At 36.0% G+C, this 16,420-nt stretch overlaps 1 protein-coding gene across 6 annotated transcripts in view; it reads right to left on the reverse strand.

Annotated features, from left to right (window-relative positions):
* The window catches only part of RANBP17 (RAN binding protein 17), a 159,972-nt gene that overhangs the window by 117,553 nt on the left and 25,999 nt on the right, over positions 1-16,420 (reverse strand). For all 6 annotated transcript variants that reach the window (XM_080554758.1, XM_080554759.1, XM_080554757.1 and 3 more), the window contains exons 13-14: positions 14,911-15,016; positions 13,287-13,422 (exon numbers count right to left, since the gene is read on the reverse strand). In XM_080554758.1, the coding sequence (XP_080410884.1) occupies positions 13,287-13,422; positions 14,911-15,016 (242 nt within the window). The remainder of the gene's footprint in view (positions 1-13,286; positions 13,423-14,910; positions 15,017-16,420) is intronic.

Genomic DNA, 16,420 nt, shown 5'->3' on the forward strand with positions numbered 1-16,420 from the left:
GGTGAAAAGTGCACACGATCCATACATTTAGTGGAAAGCTGAAAAAAAAAAAAAAAATCAGATTTCATCACCCCGTCAGCCTGCCCACCTTCACCAACTCACTTCTGAATAAAATTTCAGAATGCTGCTACACTCATATCAACTCCATTTAATTGTCTTGGGCTTTCACAGTCTCTAAGTTAAGTAACCTTTTGCCTTTAGTTCTTACTCCAAATTTTCAAGGACATGCAATCAATCTCTCAAACCTCCATACCTAGAGCCCTAACATTAAAACTTCAGAAAACCCTTGCTGCCTCAGCTTCTGAACTCAATGGGTCTCACTGAATAGAAAACAAGACCTTAAGCAGTAACTCAGAAAGTTGACCAAACTTCTCACAATTGATAAAATGCTAAAATAATGTCATGAAGATCATCAAGAGGGCTGCAGCACATCTCCTATGAAGACAGGCTGAGAGAGCTGAGGTCATGGACTGGAAATGTATAAGGTCAGGCTGGATAGGGCTTTGAGCAAGCTGGTCTAGCAGAAGGTGTCCCTACCCATGGCAGGGGGGAAGAATTAGATGATCATTAAGGTCCCTTCCAACCCAAACCATTTTATGATTCTCTGATTCATTCAGCCTGGAAAAGACAAGGCTCCAGAGACCTTATAGCAACCTTTCAGTACCTAAAGGGGGCCTACAGGAAAGCTGGGGAGGGACTCCATATCAGGGAGTTTAGTGAAGGGACAAGGGGTAGTGGTTTAAAATTAAAAGAGAGTAGATTTAGATATTACGAAGAAATCCTTCACTGTGAGGGTGGCGAGGCACTGAAACAGGCTGCCCAGAAAAGCTGTGGATGCCCCATCCCTGGAAGTATTCAAGGCCAGGTTGGATGGGGCTTTGAGCAACCTAATTTAATTGGAGGGGTCCCGGCCCATGGCAGAGGGTTGAAATGAGATGATCTCTAAGGTCCCTTCAAAACCAAACCATTCTGCAATTCTTCCTGTGTAGTTGTAAGAAAATACATTTGCAGAAGAAAAGATCATTTGAGTACACAGGTAAGGATCACCCAAAAAATAAATAGTTCAATTGTAATCAATAATCATTCTACACATTTTCTACACTCAAAATTATAAGGAAAAAAAAATCTTAGTTAAGAATGAATCCCCTTTCATCCCCACTTTTATGACAGTTAAGGCTGCTAAGAAGCCCACAACAACTTTTTTTTTTTTTTTTGTGAATGACTGTGCTGTGGAAGCTCTACACGTATTTCCAATGAGCACTGAAGAAAGAACATGCCTAAAACAGATGAGAAAGATAGGTTTAAAATACCCAGTCAAAATTCAGGTGCCCATAAAAGTCACTCACACAGCTTCTCCACACTGATCTGTTGCTTTTCGTTTCCCCATTATTTCATTGATTACTTTTAATGACAGAAACAGAAGAAATTCAGTTTCTGAACTCCCTAGGCCTAGCACAGAAAGTAAAGCTTGGGGTAGTAAATGAGAAGAAACTCACCAAAGCAAGCGACTGAAATGAAACATTCCATTATTTGATCTTAGTAACAGTATAAATAACCTAGGTAATTAACAAGGAAAAATACTGGACTTAATGGAAATATTTCCATTAACAGATTATGGCAGGAGCAAGATAAAACCCCCTAACACCAACAGAAGATACATCATCAAGGAATACCTACCTCATTTATTTATTAATATTTGGTAGCAACTTAAGATTGAATCCAGTTTTGCCTGGAACATCTTAACTCACTAGAGAATACCTAAAATTATGAAAGCACTGGAAGGACTGTGCAGGCACTATCAAAATGCTAAGATGAGCCATGAATTGACATACCGGTAAGAACAGGAGTGCATGCTGGAAACCCTTTCCTTGAATGATCAAAATACACTTTCGGCAGAGGTTTCTGAGCAAATCTTTCTTGGTAAAGTTATTTTCATACAGACGCTAAACGGAGGACATAGGAAGAAAACCACAGGTGACTCAGAGGAAATCCTTCACCAACTCACTTGTAACTTTTTACATTAATAGGGATATTTTCCTTACTATGCTAAACTCAGCCAGCGTATCAAGCCATCTATACTTTTATATTTGCATATGGCATGTAAAGCCAAGTGTATTCCAAATTAAAATCCTGATTCAGAAATCTGATGACTTCATCATCCTGGAAAGTTTCCAGATGAAAGGAAGTGCAAGATAGAGGAAGCAGCTGAAGCCTCATTCATATCTCAAACCCCAAAAGGTTTCTTATACTATATCCTGGGTTTGACTGCTGCTGCTCTGCAGGAAATAGTTCTTCACAATTCAGCTCCATTGACTTTATCTCTTCTGGAGTGCAAGTGATGTATTCCTGGCTAGGCTGGATAGTTAGGTGACAACAGCTTGATAAAAAGAGACAGTTGTCTGTACATGCTGCTCTGCAATGCTTGTTTCCCTTCTTCATTTTTAAAGGATCAGCATTCATCTTTCAATACAAACACTTGCTATTAAGTCTAAAAAGCATGAGGAAAATATATGAATAAACCATCATAATAGGCATGCAAGCCATCTAATCTTGTTTAAGGGAAAAAAAAATGCGGTGATATGAGCGGAGAAGGTAAAAGGAGAAACAGAATGTTTTTTGCAATTCTGGATTGTACTAGAACTTGTGCCTCACAAAACAAGCAGAAAATAACCTGAGACTGACAGTTCACATACAACACTTAACACAGGTCAGAAACAACTGTGGTGTTTTTTTTTTTTTCATAAGGTCAAAAACAATTGACCTTGAGGTCACAAAGAACAGAATCTTGTACTTTATCCACTTAATTATCCCATTTGCTTCACATGAAAGCGCGGAAAATATCAGTGCATAAACCTACTTGGAAAGATTGTTACTTGGGTAAAATATTACCTTCAGAAAGAAATCTTGATAATGAACTGAAGTTAGTACTCTAGAACAATTCCAATTTAAGAACACTGCTACCCCCATATAAACCTAAAAGGACAACACAATTCTAGGAGATGGTTTCAGTAATATACTGAAATCACTAATAACTACATTAAGTTCTTAAGCAATTTTAAGGAGATGCTAACCAGCTGATCAACTAAAACACAAACAGAAAAAACCCTTTTAGCATTGCTGACCAGTGCAGACTACGAACACAGTACCTAACCAGAATTAGGTATTATTCACCAGTATCAACAAGAGCAATCAAACCTCCTAGGATTTTGCCTTTTTTTTTTTGACAGATATACTTATCATGGTATTTTGCAGATTTCCTCCTCTCTGAATTAAAGAAATATGCAATTTCATAATTAAGTTTAACTTGAGTCATAAAAATTCCAGTAGCCTAATATTAAAGAATTATTCACTCCGATCTGAACTCTGATGGCTAATTTACTTACTGCAAGGTCTGTGAAATTAATTCATTAAGCTACTTAAATAATGAGGGTAAGAGGTCAACTTACAGCTACAAGCTCAATAGATTTTAGATGAATAAGTCACGAGATAGCCTGTTTCAGATGCCCTGTCTCCTGCTTATTCCTTCTTGCTACACTGGTATGGGATATACAGCACAAGTGAAAAGGTCCAGCAGTCAGAAGTTGCTCAGAGTCTGGCTGAGGTGAACTGAATTATCAAACAAAAAACTGTAGTGATGTGGTGAGAAAACAGGTAGTATCATTACAACTAAGTCCAATCAAAGACAATACACAGCCAAGTAAGCCAAAAAGTAGAGGTACATGAAAGCAAAATTTGAAACTGCTTTTCTAAAATAGGAAAAGGAATTATACTAGACAACGTCAGGTGAAAGTTGCTAAACAATGCAATAGTTCCACTGTGCTAGAAATATTTAAAATACACTTGTACTCAAAATAAGTTAAAAAAAAATGCAGTAAGATGGATTCTGTTTAACCTGTATCCCTCCACCTGCATTTCCTAAATTTCAATGTATGAGACAGGTAAGCAAACTTAGGGCTATCACTCACATGCCAGGGGGTTAGAACAAAAAATTAATTCCTGAATAGTCAGCTACTGCCATGCATACTTAGCACGCTTTTTTTGTGTTGCATTCCCCCCAATTGCCTAATGTAACTACTACAGGAAGACAAAACCAAACCAAAAAACATACCTACAACCCTTTGCAACATACTGTACAATTGTTTTATCAGCATTTTGCTGTTATCACAACTTCTCCCTTCTCCTGCCACCCATTTAATTTGGTCTGGGCACTTGCTATTTAAAAAGTAGCAGTCTCTCTCAAATCATAAGTTATAATTGCATCCAAACAACCCAATAATGTATTTGCCAAATACATAAGAAGTCCATAATTTGTAGTGGAATGAGGATTAGTTTTTAAGTCCTCAAGTGATGGTATCAATTCTGAATCGTTTAAATATTAGTTTACAAATATTGCTTATAGCTTAATAGCATCATAGATGTAACTTCACAAAGATATTGGCTCTAGACAGTAATTATATCCTCAGCCTAATGTTGCAGTTAATGGACATACACATTTCAATGATAATTGCGATGCCTGAACATGATAATGTGCCTTTATTAGCAGCTACAAAATAAAGCTCAGTTACAGCCAACTGCAGAACTCAACTGTGCTAATTATTTATTTTTAAGATTGCCTGATTTGTGTTACAAAATTATAAAATAAAAAAGCATAGCACTTTACTGAAACCAACCCTTTAATTGCAAGTATGTGATTAACTAATGACTACCTAAAGGTTCATTCAGGTTGTAAGATGTCATGAGCAACGAGCTAAAAGCTAACAAGTTAGTAAAATAAAGGCATAGGTAACCAAACAGCAAGTACACAGCAGTTAAAAAAAAAAATGTTAAGAAATTAAATACATTAATATTCTCACAAATATTCCTCACAAAAGGAGGAGGAAGACTAGGAGTATATATATATATATTTTAATTTGGGAAAATAGACAACAAAACATTAAGATAACAAGCAAACATCGAGGAGAAAGTATAGTGTAGTCCAAGAAGAAAAACATATTGACTCCTGCATAAAACAACCAAGTAAAAAGAAAATGACACAACTGAAGATATGTAAATAAAGAATACTTTACTACTTAACCTGATGAGGAAACTCAGAGTTTATGACTCTGCAAAGTTCTTAATGTTTGTCTTTATGTCCTGATTGATTTTTTCCTAAACAGAATTTCCAAATTATAAAGAAATTCAATGAAGAAATTCAATGTCCCTGAACAACAGGGACAGTATATTGTGACTTAAAGTCTGCCAAGGAGTTATAAATAAAAAGTGCTGCTTAGTCAAATAAATTAAAATGTCTCAGATTATGGTTTAGTCCTTTTTTCTTTTTCTTATTTTTATTTTAATAAACAGAAGAGCAAACAATTCGGCAATAAGTATTTAAACAATCTTTCAAAGTATTAGATTTCTTCAATGGAAATCCAATTATTTTTCACATGAAGCAAGAAGGTTGTCAGTGCAAGACACAACCCAAAATAACTGTGTATTTTTATAAGCAATGACCCAATTTACTTAGCTTGTCCCATCTTTGGGCAATTAAGTAAGTTGAAATATTAGTCCAGGAATATTGGTTGAAAGTTCTTTCCACTCATGGAAGGACGCAGTCTATGCAGAAACCTAATATTTTAGTTGGTCAACTTTAAAGTTAACATTGTTTAGAAGAAAACGTTTACAAAAAAAGTCAGTAACAAAATTTCTTAGGTGGGATGTTTGTACCCGTTCTACCGATTTTGAAAAATCCTGCAATATTCTGATCACCCACCACCATGCCATCTAGTTTGGTTCCTGTAGCAGCAGTTATGTTCTATTTCATTCTGCAAGGAGTGCTACCTGAATTTGGAGGCTTTTATGACCAGCACCATGTAGCATTTCCTTCACATCATTTATCTGAAAAAAAATAATAAAAAAAAATACCCACCATCCCCATTGTGTCTGATAAAACCAACCAAGTCCTACTTGTGACGTTCCTGTTGTACATATAGCTTTACGGCTACATGCTGCCTCAAAAGAAAAAGGAATTTGCAGCAGATGTTAAAGTTTTTCATCAGTACCAGATAGATCCAATCTCCACTGAAGCCAATTCCCACTTTGCTTTCCTGTAGGACCTGCAAGGAGATTGGATCCAACACTAGAGGAAGAGGATCACGCTGCCCCACAAACAGCAGGGTAGCTACGGAACAAGAACATGAGGTTTGGCCCAATGTCATGAAAAACATTAGTGACAATACTTTTCTTCTGAAACAACCATTCTGTATTCTTCTTAAAATATGCCACGGAAATAAGTTGTACCCAATTCTCACTACAATGCTTCCTTAACAAACTCTAAATGTTAAACTTAAATGAGAGGCATTTCATGCAATCTGAAAAATATTCAGTTCAATTAAAAATAATTGATGCATGGTGAAATAATTCTTCCCAAAGCTGCTGTAAAATCTTCAAAAAATAAAGCTACTTAATAATTTTCATCTCCTACAGGCTAGAGAGAAGCATTATTGCATATTAAAAATTGGAGTGTGGTTTTCCCAGAGGTAAAAGAAAGTTATTAAAACAACCTATTTATTGTTGATATAACTATCCATTTGTGCTACACAAAAAGTAACAATTTCAGTACATTAAAAGAAAAGCTAATTAAGGCATAATTAGTATTTTCTATATTTTGATAATTAAGGGTTAGTTGGCTATTTCTTTTCAAATTCCTATTTGATGTACCCCAACAACGCCTTTAATGAGCAGCTAACACTATTGAATCCCTGATGGCTGAGGAGTTTAGTGACCACTACTACATTACTTTCATTTATCACTGCCTCTTTACCTATAAATTAAAGTAGCCCTGTAGCTATGTTGATCTACTTTATATCAATTTCTTCATCCATATCAGCTGAATATGTATGGCATTAACCTCATTTACTAGTTTGGAAAAGCTGAATTAAAATGAGATCTAATTTCTAGTGCACAGAACAATTTCAAAACTGCCTGCTAATTTCCACCACCTGTCAGTGTTGTGATCTTCACCTCATTGTAATGAAATAAAACAGTATATATATTTTACAGCTCAGAAGAGGATAATCATTCATAAGTGTTAAGATATCATTAATCATGAAGACACTAGGACCCAGAATCTTTTATGAGATGCACCACGATCCAACACCTTCACTTGCAAAGGTCCCCACTAAAATCAGTGGGACTCCTGCAGATCTCTGAGTCTTAGCATGTGCAGGGTGAAAGTAGTCAAAGGCTTCTAGCGATGATTTTTTTTGGTTTTGGTTTATTTTTTTTTCTTGTTGTTTGGTGGCTTTTTCTTTTTTTTTCTTTTTTCTTTTTTTGGCTAGGTCATGCTTCTGTGGCTGCAGGCAATGTAATCAAATATACATATACTGAAGAAATAGCAAACTAACATAAGTCAACAGAATACATGTTACACATTAGAAGACAAACCCCTGTTCAGAGCTTAGATGATACGTGGTTACATGTGTTTTTTGCTTTTAGCTACTGCAAATAACATAGCAAGGAAATGATATTTTTCCTCTCCTCTAAACACACTGTAGCCTAAATTCTAAACCCTCCAGATATTTTTTTTAATCATAATGCAGATTTACCTCACATGTCAAGTCTATAATTTAAAAGCTTTAAAAACACATCCAGATGTGATCCTAAATATTAATCCAGTAACATATTTATACTAACCACATAAGCAAAAAAAAAAAAAAGTACAGGATAGAGCAAGAAATTCTATTTGCATCCCCCATTCTACTTTAAAATCATGCTTCAGCTTGTATTTGTAAAGGTTCCTTATGAAACATTAATCCACTTTCCTGTCCTTGTTTACTCTTACCTGCCCTAGTGTAAAAAACAGACCTGTTTCCACAGATTGCTCATCTGATGCACCTGAAGATGACGACATCCACCTCTCTTCATCTGTACATGGGGTTGTTTCCCGGAAGTAGAAGAGTCAGAACTATAACTCCTACTTTTCTGCCTTGGGTCCCTTTCACTTTTATTTAAGGCTGGAGCAAAGCAAAAGCATGGCTTGCTGGAACACCCAGTGATCTTCACTTCTATAGGCAGCCCTCAAACTACTGCCAACTGGTAGGTTAAAATTACCTCCAGAATACTCAAAACACAGTAGGGCTACTGTTTGATTAGAATGAGCTGAACAACAACAAAAAAATAATTGCTTTGTGGTGGAGCAAAAATGTTACCTGAATACATTTAAATTTAAGTTTTAAACTATTTAAAGAAATACCAGTAAGTTATTTTTCACATACAAAACAAACCCCAAACTTGCAAGCTTAACTATTCTGATTAGTATCATGGGTGAGATTTTCAACAAACTGCTTTGCTTATAAAAGCTGAAAACAGAACTCCAGCAATCATCTGTAATCAGGCTCTGCTGAAGAGCACAGCTCAGTCTAAAACATTTGCTAGTACTAACGTTATTTTCACACGTTCCAGTTTTGACCTCTACATTTCAGGAATGGCAACAGTAAACTAAAGGGATAAATCTAGTTAAATAGCGCCACATGCTGTAGAAAGCACACATGACAAGTGCAAAATTAAGGAAGATAAAATTCTTAGTCTGTTAGAATGTAAAGAAAAAAAACAGTGTGAGATGATCTGCAGTTCTACACCCTAATTCTAAAGCCTATGTAATATTTATTATACAAATAATAAACAAATTTGTTATGTAGAATCACTATAATAATCTAAACATTTTATTTTTTACCATCTGAAAGCATTCACACCAAACCTGAAGATGCAAAGGAACTAGCAGTAAGAACGTTATTTCTGTATATATTTTTCAAGAGCACACTGTAAGAGCAACTCTTAATTGTACCTTGAAAGAGTTCTTCAACCAGAACAATCTTTGGAATAACGTTATTATAAGCTGCACAGATACAAAAAGCTGAAAGACGCGCTGCTAGAAGTCATGACTCCTAGACCCAGGACTCCAGATTATGCAGACCCCTTAGCATTAAACTAAACTTCAAGTTAAGAAATTTTAGTAATTATCTTCAATAAGGTGAATTTCCTGTGAAATATTAACCAGCAAAGCTTATCCATCAAGTTACGCTTGGATCTGCTCTTGGCAATGGCACACTACCAGTTGGTCAGAGCACCAAACGTGACCCCCGGTGCCATGAACCGCCGCTGCAGCCTCTCCCCAGGAGGGGGTTCCCAATAGATGCAGTTTCAACCACTCTAGGGAAGGTTATGGACCCCTCCCAGTGCTCGTCTCTCTTGTTGGAAAAGGAGGCAGGTTCTCCATGTTCAAAGATACTGTAATACCTGTCACCCTTATTACTCATATTATTTCTCCATTCAAATAGACTATAATGAATTACTGGGAACATACTGGGCTAAAATAAAAACCTGACATAATAGAAAAAAATGTGTATCAGTGGTTGATCAACATAACGCACAATACACGGGAGGACTCATTTTCCCCCTAAGCATGCTTTATTAGCTAAGCCACAGCACACTACCATGGCCATTTATAATAGTCTTATCACAGAACATGAGATTAGACCAAAGCAGGACTTCTCATTTATTCTGTTCTTCATGGAAGAATGAATTAAGTACACCTAGACTAAATCAAAAGTCCCCAAATCATTTTGGGTAGCTTTCATCAACACCCTGCTATTGATATAATTAAAAAGCTTTCCTGAAGTCTTCCTTGCTAGAAATTAAGCCTACTACATCACCTTTCCCTTAGAGGACACTGAAAGCATCTATCCACTAGGATTCACTAGGATTTAGAAAATAACCCTTCATATCCTTGATCTGTGTCCTACCCCAAAATTCTTTGCTAAAGGAAACCAAGGCAGCTGGTTCTATACAGATAAGAAGATATATTTATATAACTTATTAGTGTTGTCATACTCTCCCATTTGTCTACATTTTTATCAAAGGCATGGTGCCCGCAACTGGACACATTGCAGGTGAAGCCCCAGCAGAATCAAACAGAACTGAGTTAAGAACCTCCAGCTCCTGACATAACACTCCTACTAGTACATCCACAAAGAGAGATTTTCTTCTGTGCAAAAGCAACACATACTGCTGAGTAACCCTGCCTGGAAAACACTCATCTCCACAGCATTCTGTGAAATAATGATGCCCGGTCAGAGATTTGCCATTGCTAGTCATAAGCCTAAATTTTCATTCCGAAGCGTGGCGTTTGATCAGTGTTTTCAACTTTCAGGCTATTTCTGCAGCTTCCGAAGATCCTTCTGAATCCCAATCCTGTCCTTTGTGATTATATTTCTTCCCAGTCTAGTGTCACTTGCAAATGTAAATAAATAATTGTACAGTTGTTCATGTGTTAATCATATCACAAAAGAAGAGTCGCTCAAAATCATGTTTTCTTTAATTAGTAATGTGTTGGATGTCAGGAGGCAGATTTCAGTGCAGTATTACACGACTTATCCTAGTGGCTTACAGTGGCACGCTCATGACAGAGCTGCCATTGTTTTGTAGGTAACTACTAGAAGATTAAAACTACAATTTCAATACAGCACAACAAAGTGCTTTTCCAGCCAACTTATTTTCTACTACCCTGCCAACATCTAAATCAGCAATATGCCACAAAAAGATCATTCTACATCAGCATTATAACAAAATATATATTGGTAGACAGACAAATATCAATAGTGCTATACAGTACCAAACAATCCTGTCTCGTATTTAACATAAATATAAGATATATATTCATTCACTGCTCTATCTAATTCAAAAGATGGTATCTTGATGTATTATTTTTGTATTGGAAATATAATGGTACCTAAAGGATATTACAATATCACAGAAGATATCTCCAAGGTTTTTCTATTCTTCCATAGACGGCAAGCCCCAGTGGACTGTTTAGTAAGAAAGCATTTATTTACCTAGCCATTTTCCTTCTATAATGAGTTTGCTTTTATAATATGCACACATTTAAAAATGAGTTAATTAATGAACAAAATTAATATATTCATATGACTTGTTCTACAATTTCATTCAACCTTCTGTAACCATTGTGTGCTTTTCTGTATGCAAGCATACGATCAAACAGAGAAATACTTCTAAAAATTATTTCAACATGGCTGAAGCAAGCAAAATTTCCATTACCCATTCTGTAAATAAAGCCACTCAAGCAATCCTGAATATTTATATAAATGTGTATTAACTTAGTCATTTGATATACGTCTAATTTTTCTGCTTCCAAGTGCGAGCCTTTTTATTGCATATTTGTAGATACCTGCCAGCAAGACAGAGTATCAGAGGATTTACAACTGTGAGGGTAGAATGCCATCTGCTGCTACACTTGCTGTTACAGCAGGATAAAACCAGAAGAATCATCATACAAGTGCTGCCTTCTGTTGCTTTCTTAGCCATAAAATATAGACAAACATCTCTTTTTGTTTTACTAAAAATTAAACAAAAACCCCACAACATTTACACAGTTTTTGTTGTATGATCAGTTAAAAATCATGCGATGTGAACCACAGGATTCTATGAATGCAAATGAGAGGCTGTTTTATCAGACCTACTAGAGCAAAACAAAAAAAAGAAAGTGTAATTTGACTGCAAAATAAATTATGCTGGTAGATACTGTAATCAAACTGCAAAAAAACACATTTTGAAAATGCATTTGTATGAACTAAGCAGAGTTGCTAGACTAGATCTATTTAGAAACACCCCTTGAACTATTATGCATCTTTGCGAATTTTTCACTTTCCCAGGCCGGTCACATGCAAGACGCAAATCATAACCAAAGGCAGAAAACAGAACATAATACATTGCCAGTTTGATTCAAGTCCACTTATGGAATGGGGAAAAAACCAACAGAACTACCACCAAAAAATGTTTTCTTAAATTCAACCTTGTTTTCCCCCATGTCAGTTAAGAGTTAATTCTTTCTGATCTAAGTGCTCGTCAGTAAATCAAATGGAAACATTAGTTAGCATTTTACTCAATTATTTTCTCAGCATTTAACTTAATAATTACTCAGCATTTAACCTTCCACACACAATGCAGCCACAGAGGTAGTCTTACGGTCATTCAAAACACGTAAATTCGTATGTACAGAACTCTGGTGTGTCTGGCAAACAATCAAGTATTGCTTTTTTGTTTTTCCTCTTGAGAAGGGAGCTCCAGGTGTGCAATGCTTCACCCACACTCCAATTCTTCTTCCAGCCTTGCCTAATGAAGGATGTGATGCCTAGGTATTCAATCTCCTCTAACAATCTGTTATAGCATGCTATACATTGACTTGACTTCTCCACACAGTTAGCATCCCAGGCAGTCAGACTACAAAAAGATTAAATCAAAACCCTCAAAACCAATCAAAACTGGACAGAATGACAAAATCATCTGGGAATTAGAGATGAGAATAACAACTACTTTGCCTCTGAATTGCCATCAGTAGGAGTTTTCCTAGTGAAAATACCAGGAGCATGCGTACATTTGCACTCTGTACCTTCTGTTACTTAGCATTACAACACTGCACCATGTTTAAAAACAACAAATCAGCTCTGACAATTGAAAGGAACACACTGCTTTTATGAAAAAGTAATTCAGTATAGTGCAAAACTTTATTTTTAATTTTAAGTGAGAAACCATTCAATAAAGTTAAAGTACAGTTCAAACCTGAAGGAATAAAAGAATTCTTGAGATTGGGACTGTAATACAGAAGTAAAAACAGATCTCAGTCACTGTCACAATTCTTGCTAAAGATTTGCTTGGGGCTCCAACCCAATTCTCTCGGTTTTTCTCAAGATCAATTGATCTCATCTTACTGACATTCTCTTTATAACATCTATATTATGACTGTCCCCTACAGTTAAGGTGAATTAACTGCTGCTTCTTCAAAAATGCATCTTACTTTTTCCTCTTCCCTATTTAAAATGCAGAAAAGCCAAGTAATGAGAGAAATACAGTGGAAACCACATAAATGAGTAACTGTCAAAAGAACAGAACTATTAAAAGAATAAATCTTGTGTACCCAGCTGTGAAATATAACACAATATAGCAGAACCCAGCTAAATGTTTGAAATAAAAAATTGAAATGCAAAGTAACCTAAAATTGTTTAATGAACATAGCTGTTAAAATATTAACTCCTTGCATGCTGAAACTCAAGAGCATACATGATAAGGAAGCTTGCTCAGATGAACATCACACCAGTAAGTTACCTACCTATCCACCTGTCCAATCAACCGCCAGCTAAGCTCCACAGTTTATAAATGTAGGATATATTGGCAGGTCCATTGCTGCACAGGCTTTTCTATTTCAATTTGCATGGTTTACAGTAAATGTTTACCTTTGAGGTGTGCTGAAGCTGGTCCCCCACATAGGTCTTGCGAAACTGATCCAAGAACCACAGAATTGCCAGTTCTACTTTTTCATTACTAGACTGTGGTAACTGGGCATCCATCAAAGATATGAGCTGAAAAACTCTTTAATGACAGAAAAAAGAAATTTTCAGGAAAAACTCTCAGGTTAAATGATATTGTAACAGCTAATTTCTTTAGGAAACCATCACCCACTTTTTGTTTGCCTAAGTATCTTCTAGGATTGTGTTCTGTTTAGATGCTAATTATGCTAATTGACCACTATTAAATATAAACATAAACATAATGCTTTTCTAATTACTTTGTCGCTTAAATTTTCTCAGATGCATACGTTATTCTGTGGAGAGTTTGTAAAATATTTAATTTCTTAGATCATTAATTCCAAGCTGAAAGAAAAATATTGAGAAGCACAGGTCACAAACTGCAAATGCTAGACAAGAGATGTTCAAGTTCCCTGGAAGCTGAATTTTGTATTGTATTTAGAAATAAATTTATACATGCAGTATGTAACACACTGTCTGCATCAATTCTTCCTACTTCAGTCTCTCTTAAAACATCAGGACAAACATGTATTTTCTGATCGAAATCCTTACACAGTACATGTCTCCTTACTAGGACTGATTTCAAAGAATTGACTTCAGCTTTTATCAGCTAAGAGTATTTCAGCTTTTTTAATTTATTTTTTTTAAGTCATAAAATTATTCTCACCTTTTCCCAATGCTGAAATATATAGTAACTCGATTAGAAGTCAACAGCTACTTCATCTCTAAGCCTGTATATTAAAACCTCTCACTATTAATAAAAACATAGTAGAAGACTGCTAACACCACACAGCCCCAGGGTAGATTAGGAAGGCAAGAAGCAAAGGAGAAAATGTAAAGCTTTTTATCCAATTCTAAACTGTGTGCCCTTTTTCATGTATTAGCTAGTGGATGTAAATACCAGGATCAAAGATGCATGCCCTTTTTCACATGCTTCTGGGCATAAACAAGGATTAAGGAAGTGTTTGGTACATTCGTGGTGTTTACCTCAAAGAATATATGTAATTTACAGTAATCCCTAGCACACGCCTTACATTAAAGTTTGCATGATGGGGACTACAGCACCCACATTTTTTAAATCCAGAGCCTCATTTTTTATTCCAAATTCTAGTATTAAAGTTAGCCCAAGTTTTCAGTGGTTGACCAGCAGTTCCTTTGCACTCCTTCACTTGCAAGACTCCTCATTAACATGAGGAAATAGTGCAGAAAATAATAAATAACCATACCTCACAATTACAATAAATGTTTGTGTACAAGCACAGCACAAAAATGAGAACAGTTAGCTACCCAGGCATATCTAAACACTGTTTATAGTAGTAAGAGATGTATTTGCCTTTAAACCTCTTCCATTTCTCTGAAGCATCATTTTGAAATGATGGCCTTAATGACGTCTTCATTACTCAGGATGATGACAGAGGGAAGATGAAGGCAATTGTAACGGTCTCAGTCCACAGAAAGTCATACAGTCCTTGAACACCCACCATCTAAAAACTGGACAAAATATCAGCTGATACTGAAACATCACCAAAAAAAAATAATCAGCAACACTTACCGACAGGACAATTCTCCATCCATGGCATCATGTTCATCAGTACTAGTGTATGTCAATCGTCCCCCCACAAAAGTACCCACAAAATAGACAAGCCATGCCAGACGCCCTAATGTTAAAAAGAAAAAAAGAACAGTTACTGATGATAAACCATTATGCTAGCACAATACACTTCCGTAAGGTATCAGCACTTTTATGAGGTATCAGACTGTGGAATACTGTCAAGAAAACGGTTAAGTTTCTCCCTTCCACTGATTTAAAACCTATCCAGACAAATTAATTAACAAAAAGTTCTGAAGAGAACTGACAGATCAACTAGAACAGCCTGCTAAACTGGATGCATTTATAAACAAAACGCCGAAGACCTAAGTCAAAATAGAAATTAAGCAAACCCAGCCTGGTAAGGATTAGACATGCAATTAATCCAGTATCTTCACTTGCCTGCTACAAATTATTTCACAGGATAGAACACTTGTATCTACAGTGGTGCAATAGCATCTGCTCATGGCATTAGGAACTGGTTGAGACTTTCTACAGTTTGCTTAGTTTCTTATTTGTATTTCAAATAAAGAATTTATTGTGATATTCAACTAATAACTCCAATTTTGAAATTGAAAAACAGTTTGCACAAAAGATTTTTTTTTCTAAGTCAGACATATTCTTCAAGAAGAGAATCTGTAAACCACCATTAGTTTTGGAAGTCTCAGTGGGCTGTTTCCTAAAAAAGTTTGAAAGACAGAGGTCATACATTTCAAGCTATGTCATCATTCCTTCTTATCTTGCAGATTATTTAGTTGTCAGTTTCCACTAAAGCACCAATGGATCCCAGCAGGGTACCTTAAGGGTACAGTACAATGTAAGGGTCATGTCTGTAAAGCTTAGCTCCTGCAAACTCAAGGAGTTATTTGTATCTCATGTATTTTGTGCAGACTTTTAAATACTGAAATCCAGCTTTATAAAATACGGAACTCAAGTTTACAAACACTGAACTCAGAATCAGTTTGGCCTCTCTCTGCTAGACACTCACCACCCCACTGCAAACCTGGATTATTTTAACCTCTTTGGCACATTATGGTGTAATACCTTTCATCTTTGACCTACCAATACCTAATCGAGCCATGCAGATTCCTGCCTCAGCTTTCTAAGCTGTGAATCCAGTAAGTAATGGTATAGTCTCTCAGCAAAGATGCAGTATTTCTCCTAAAGTAGTGTCAGAACTAAGACTCAAATACCAACGTAGCATATAGACCTGCGCAAACTGCAGGATTCCCCTAAAGGTTCCTTCCTCACCTAAAACACACGGAGACTACAGAACAGTAAAGCCACTTTTAGACTCCACCTTCATTTGGCAAAAAGTACTTTGTAATAAATTCAATTGAAATTGAAAATAACAACAGTGAAGACAAGTAAAACGAAACAGCTTCCATGCAAGTTAAATCAAGTTACAAACAAGGGTTTGCAATAACTGGGAGATTTACATAAGCTAGAAGATGTCTTACCCTCATTACTAGGA

The sequence above is a fragment of the Anser brachyrhynchus genome, assembly GCF_964034855.1.
Source record: "Anser brachyrhynchus genome assembly, chromosome: 14".
Taxonomy (NCBI): Eukaryota; Metazoa; Chordata; class Aves; order Anseriformes; family Anatidae; genus Anser; species Anser brachyrhynchus.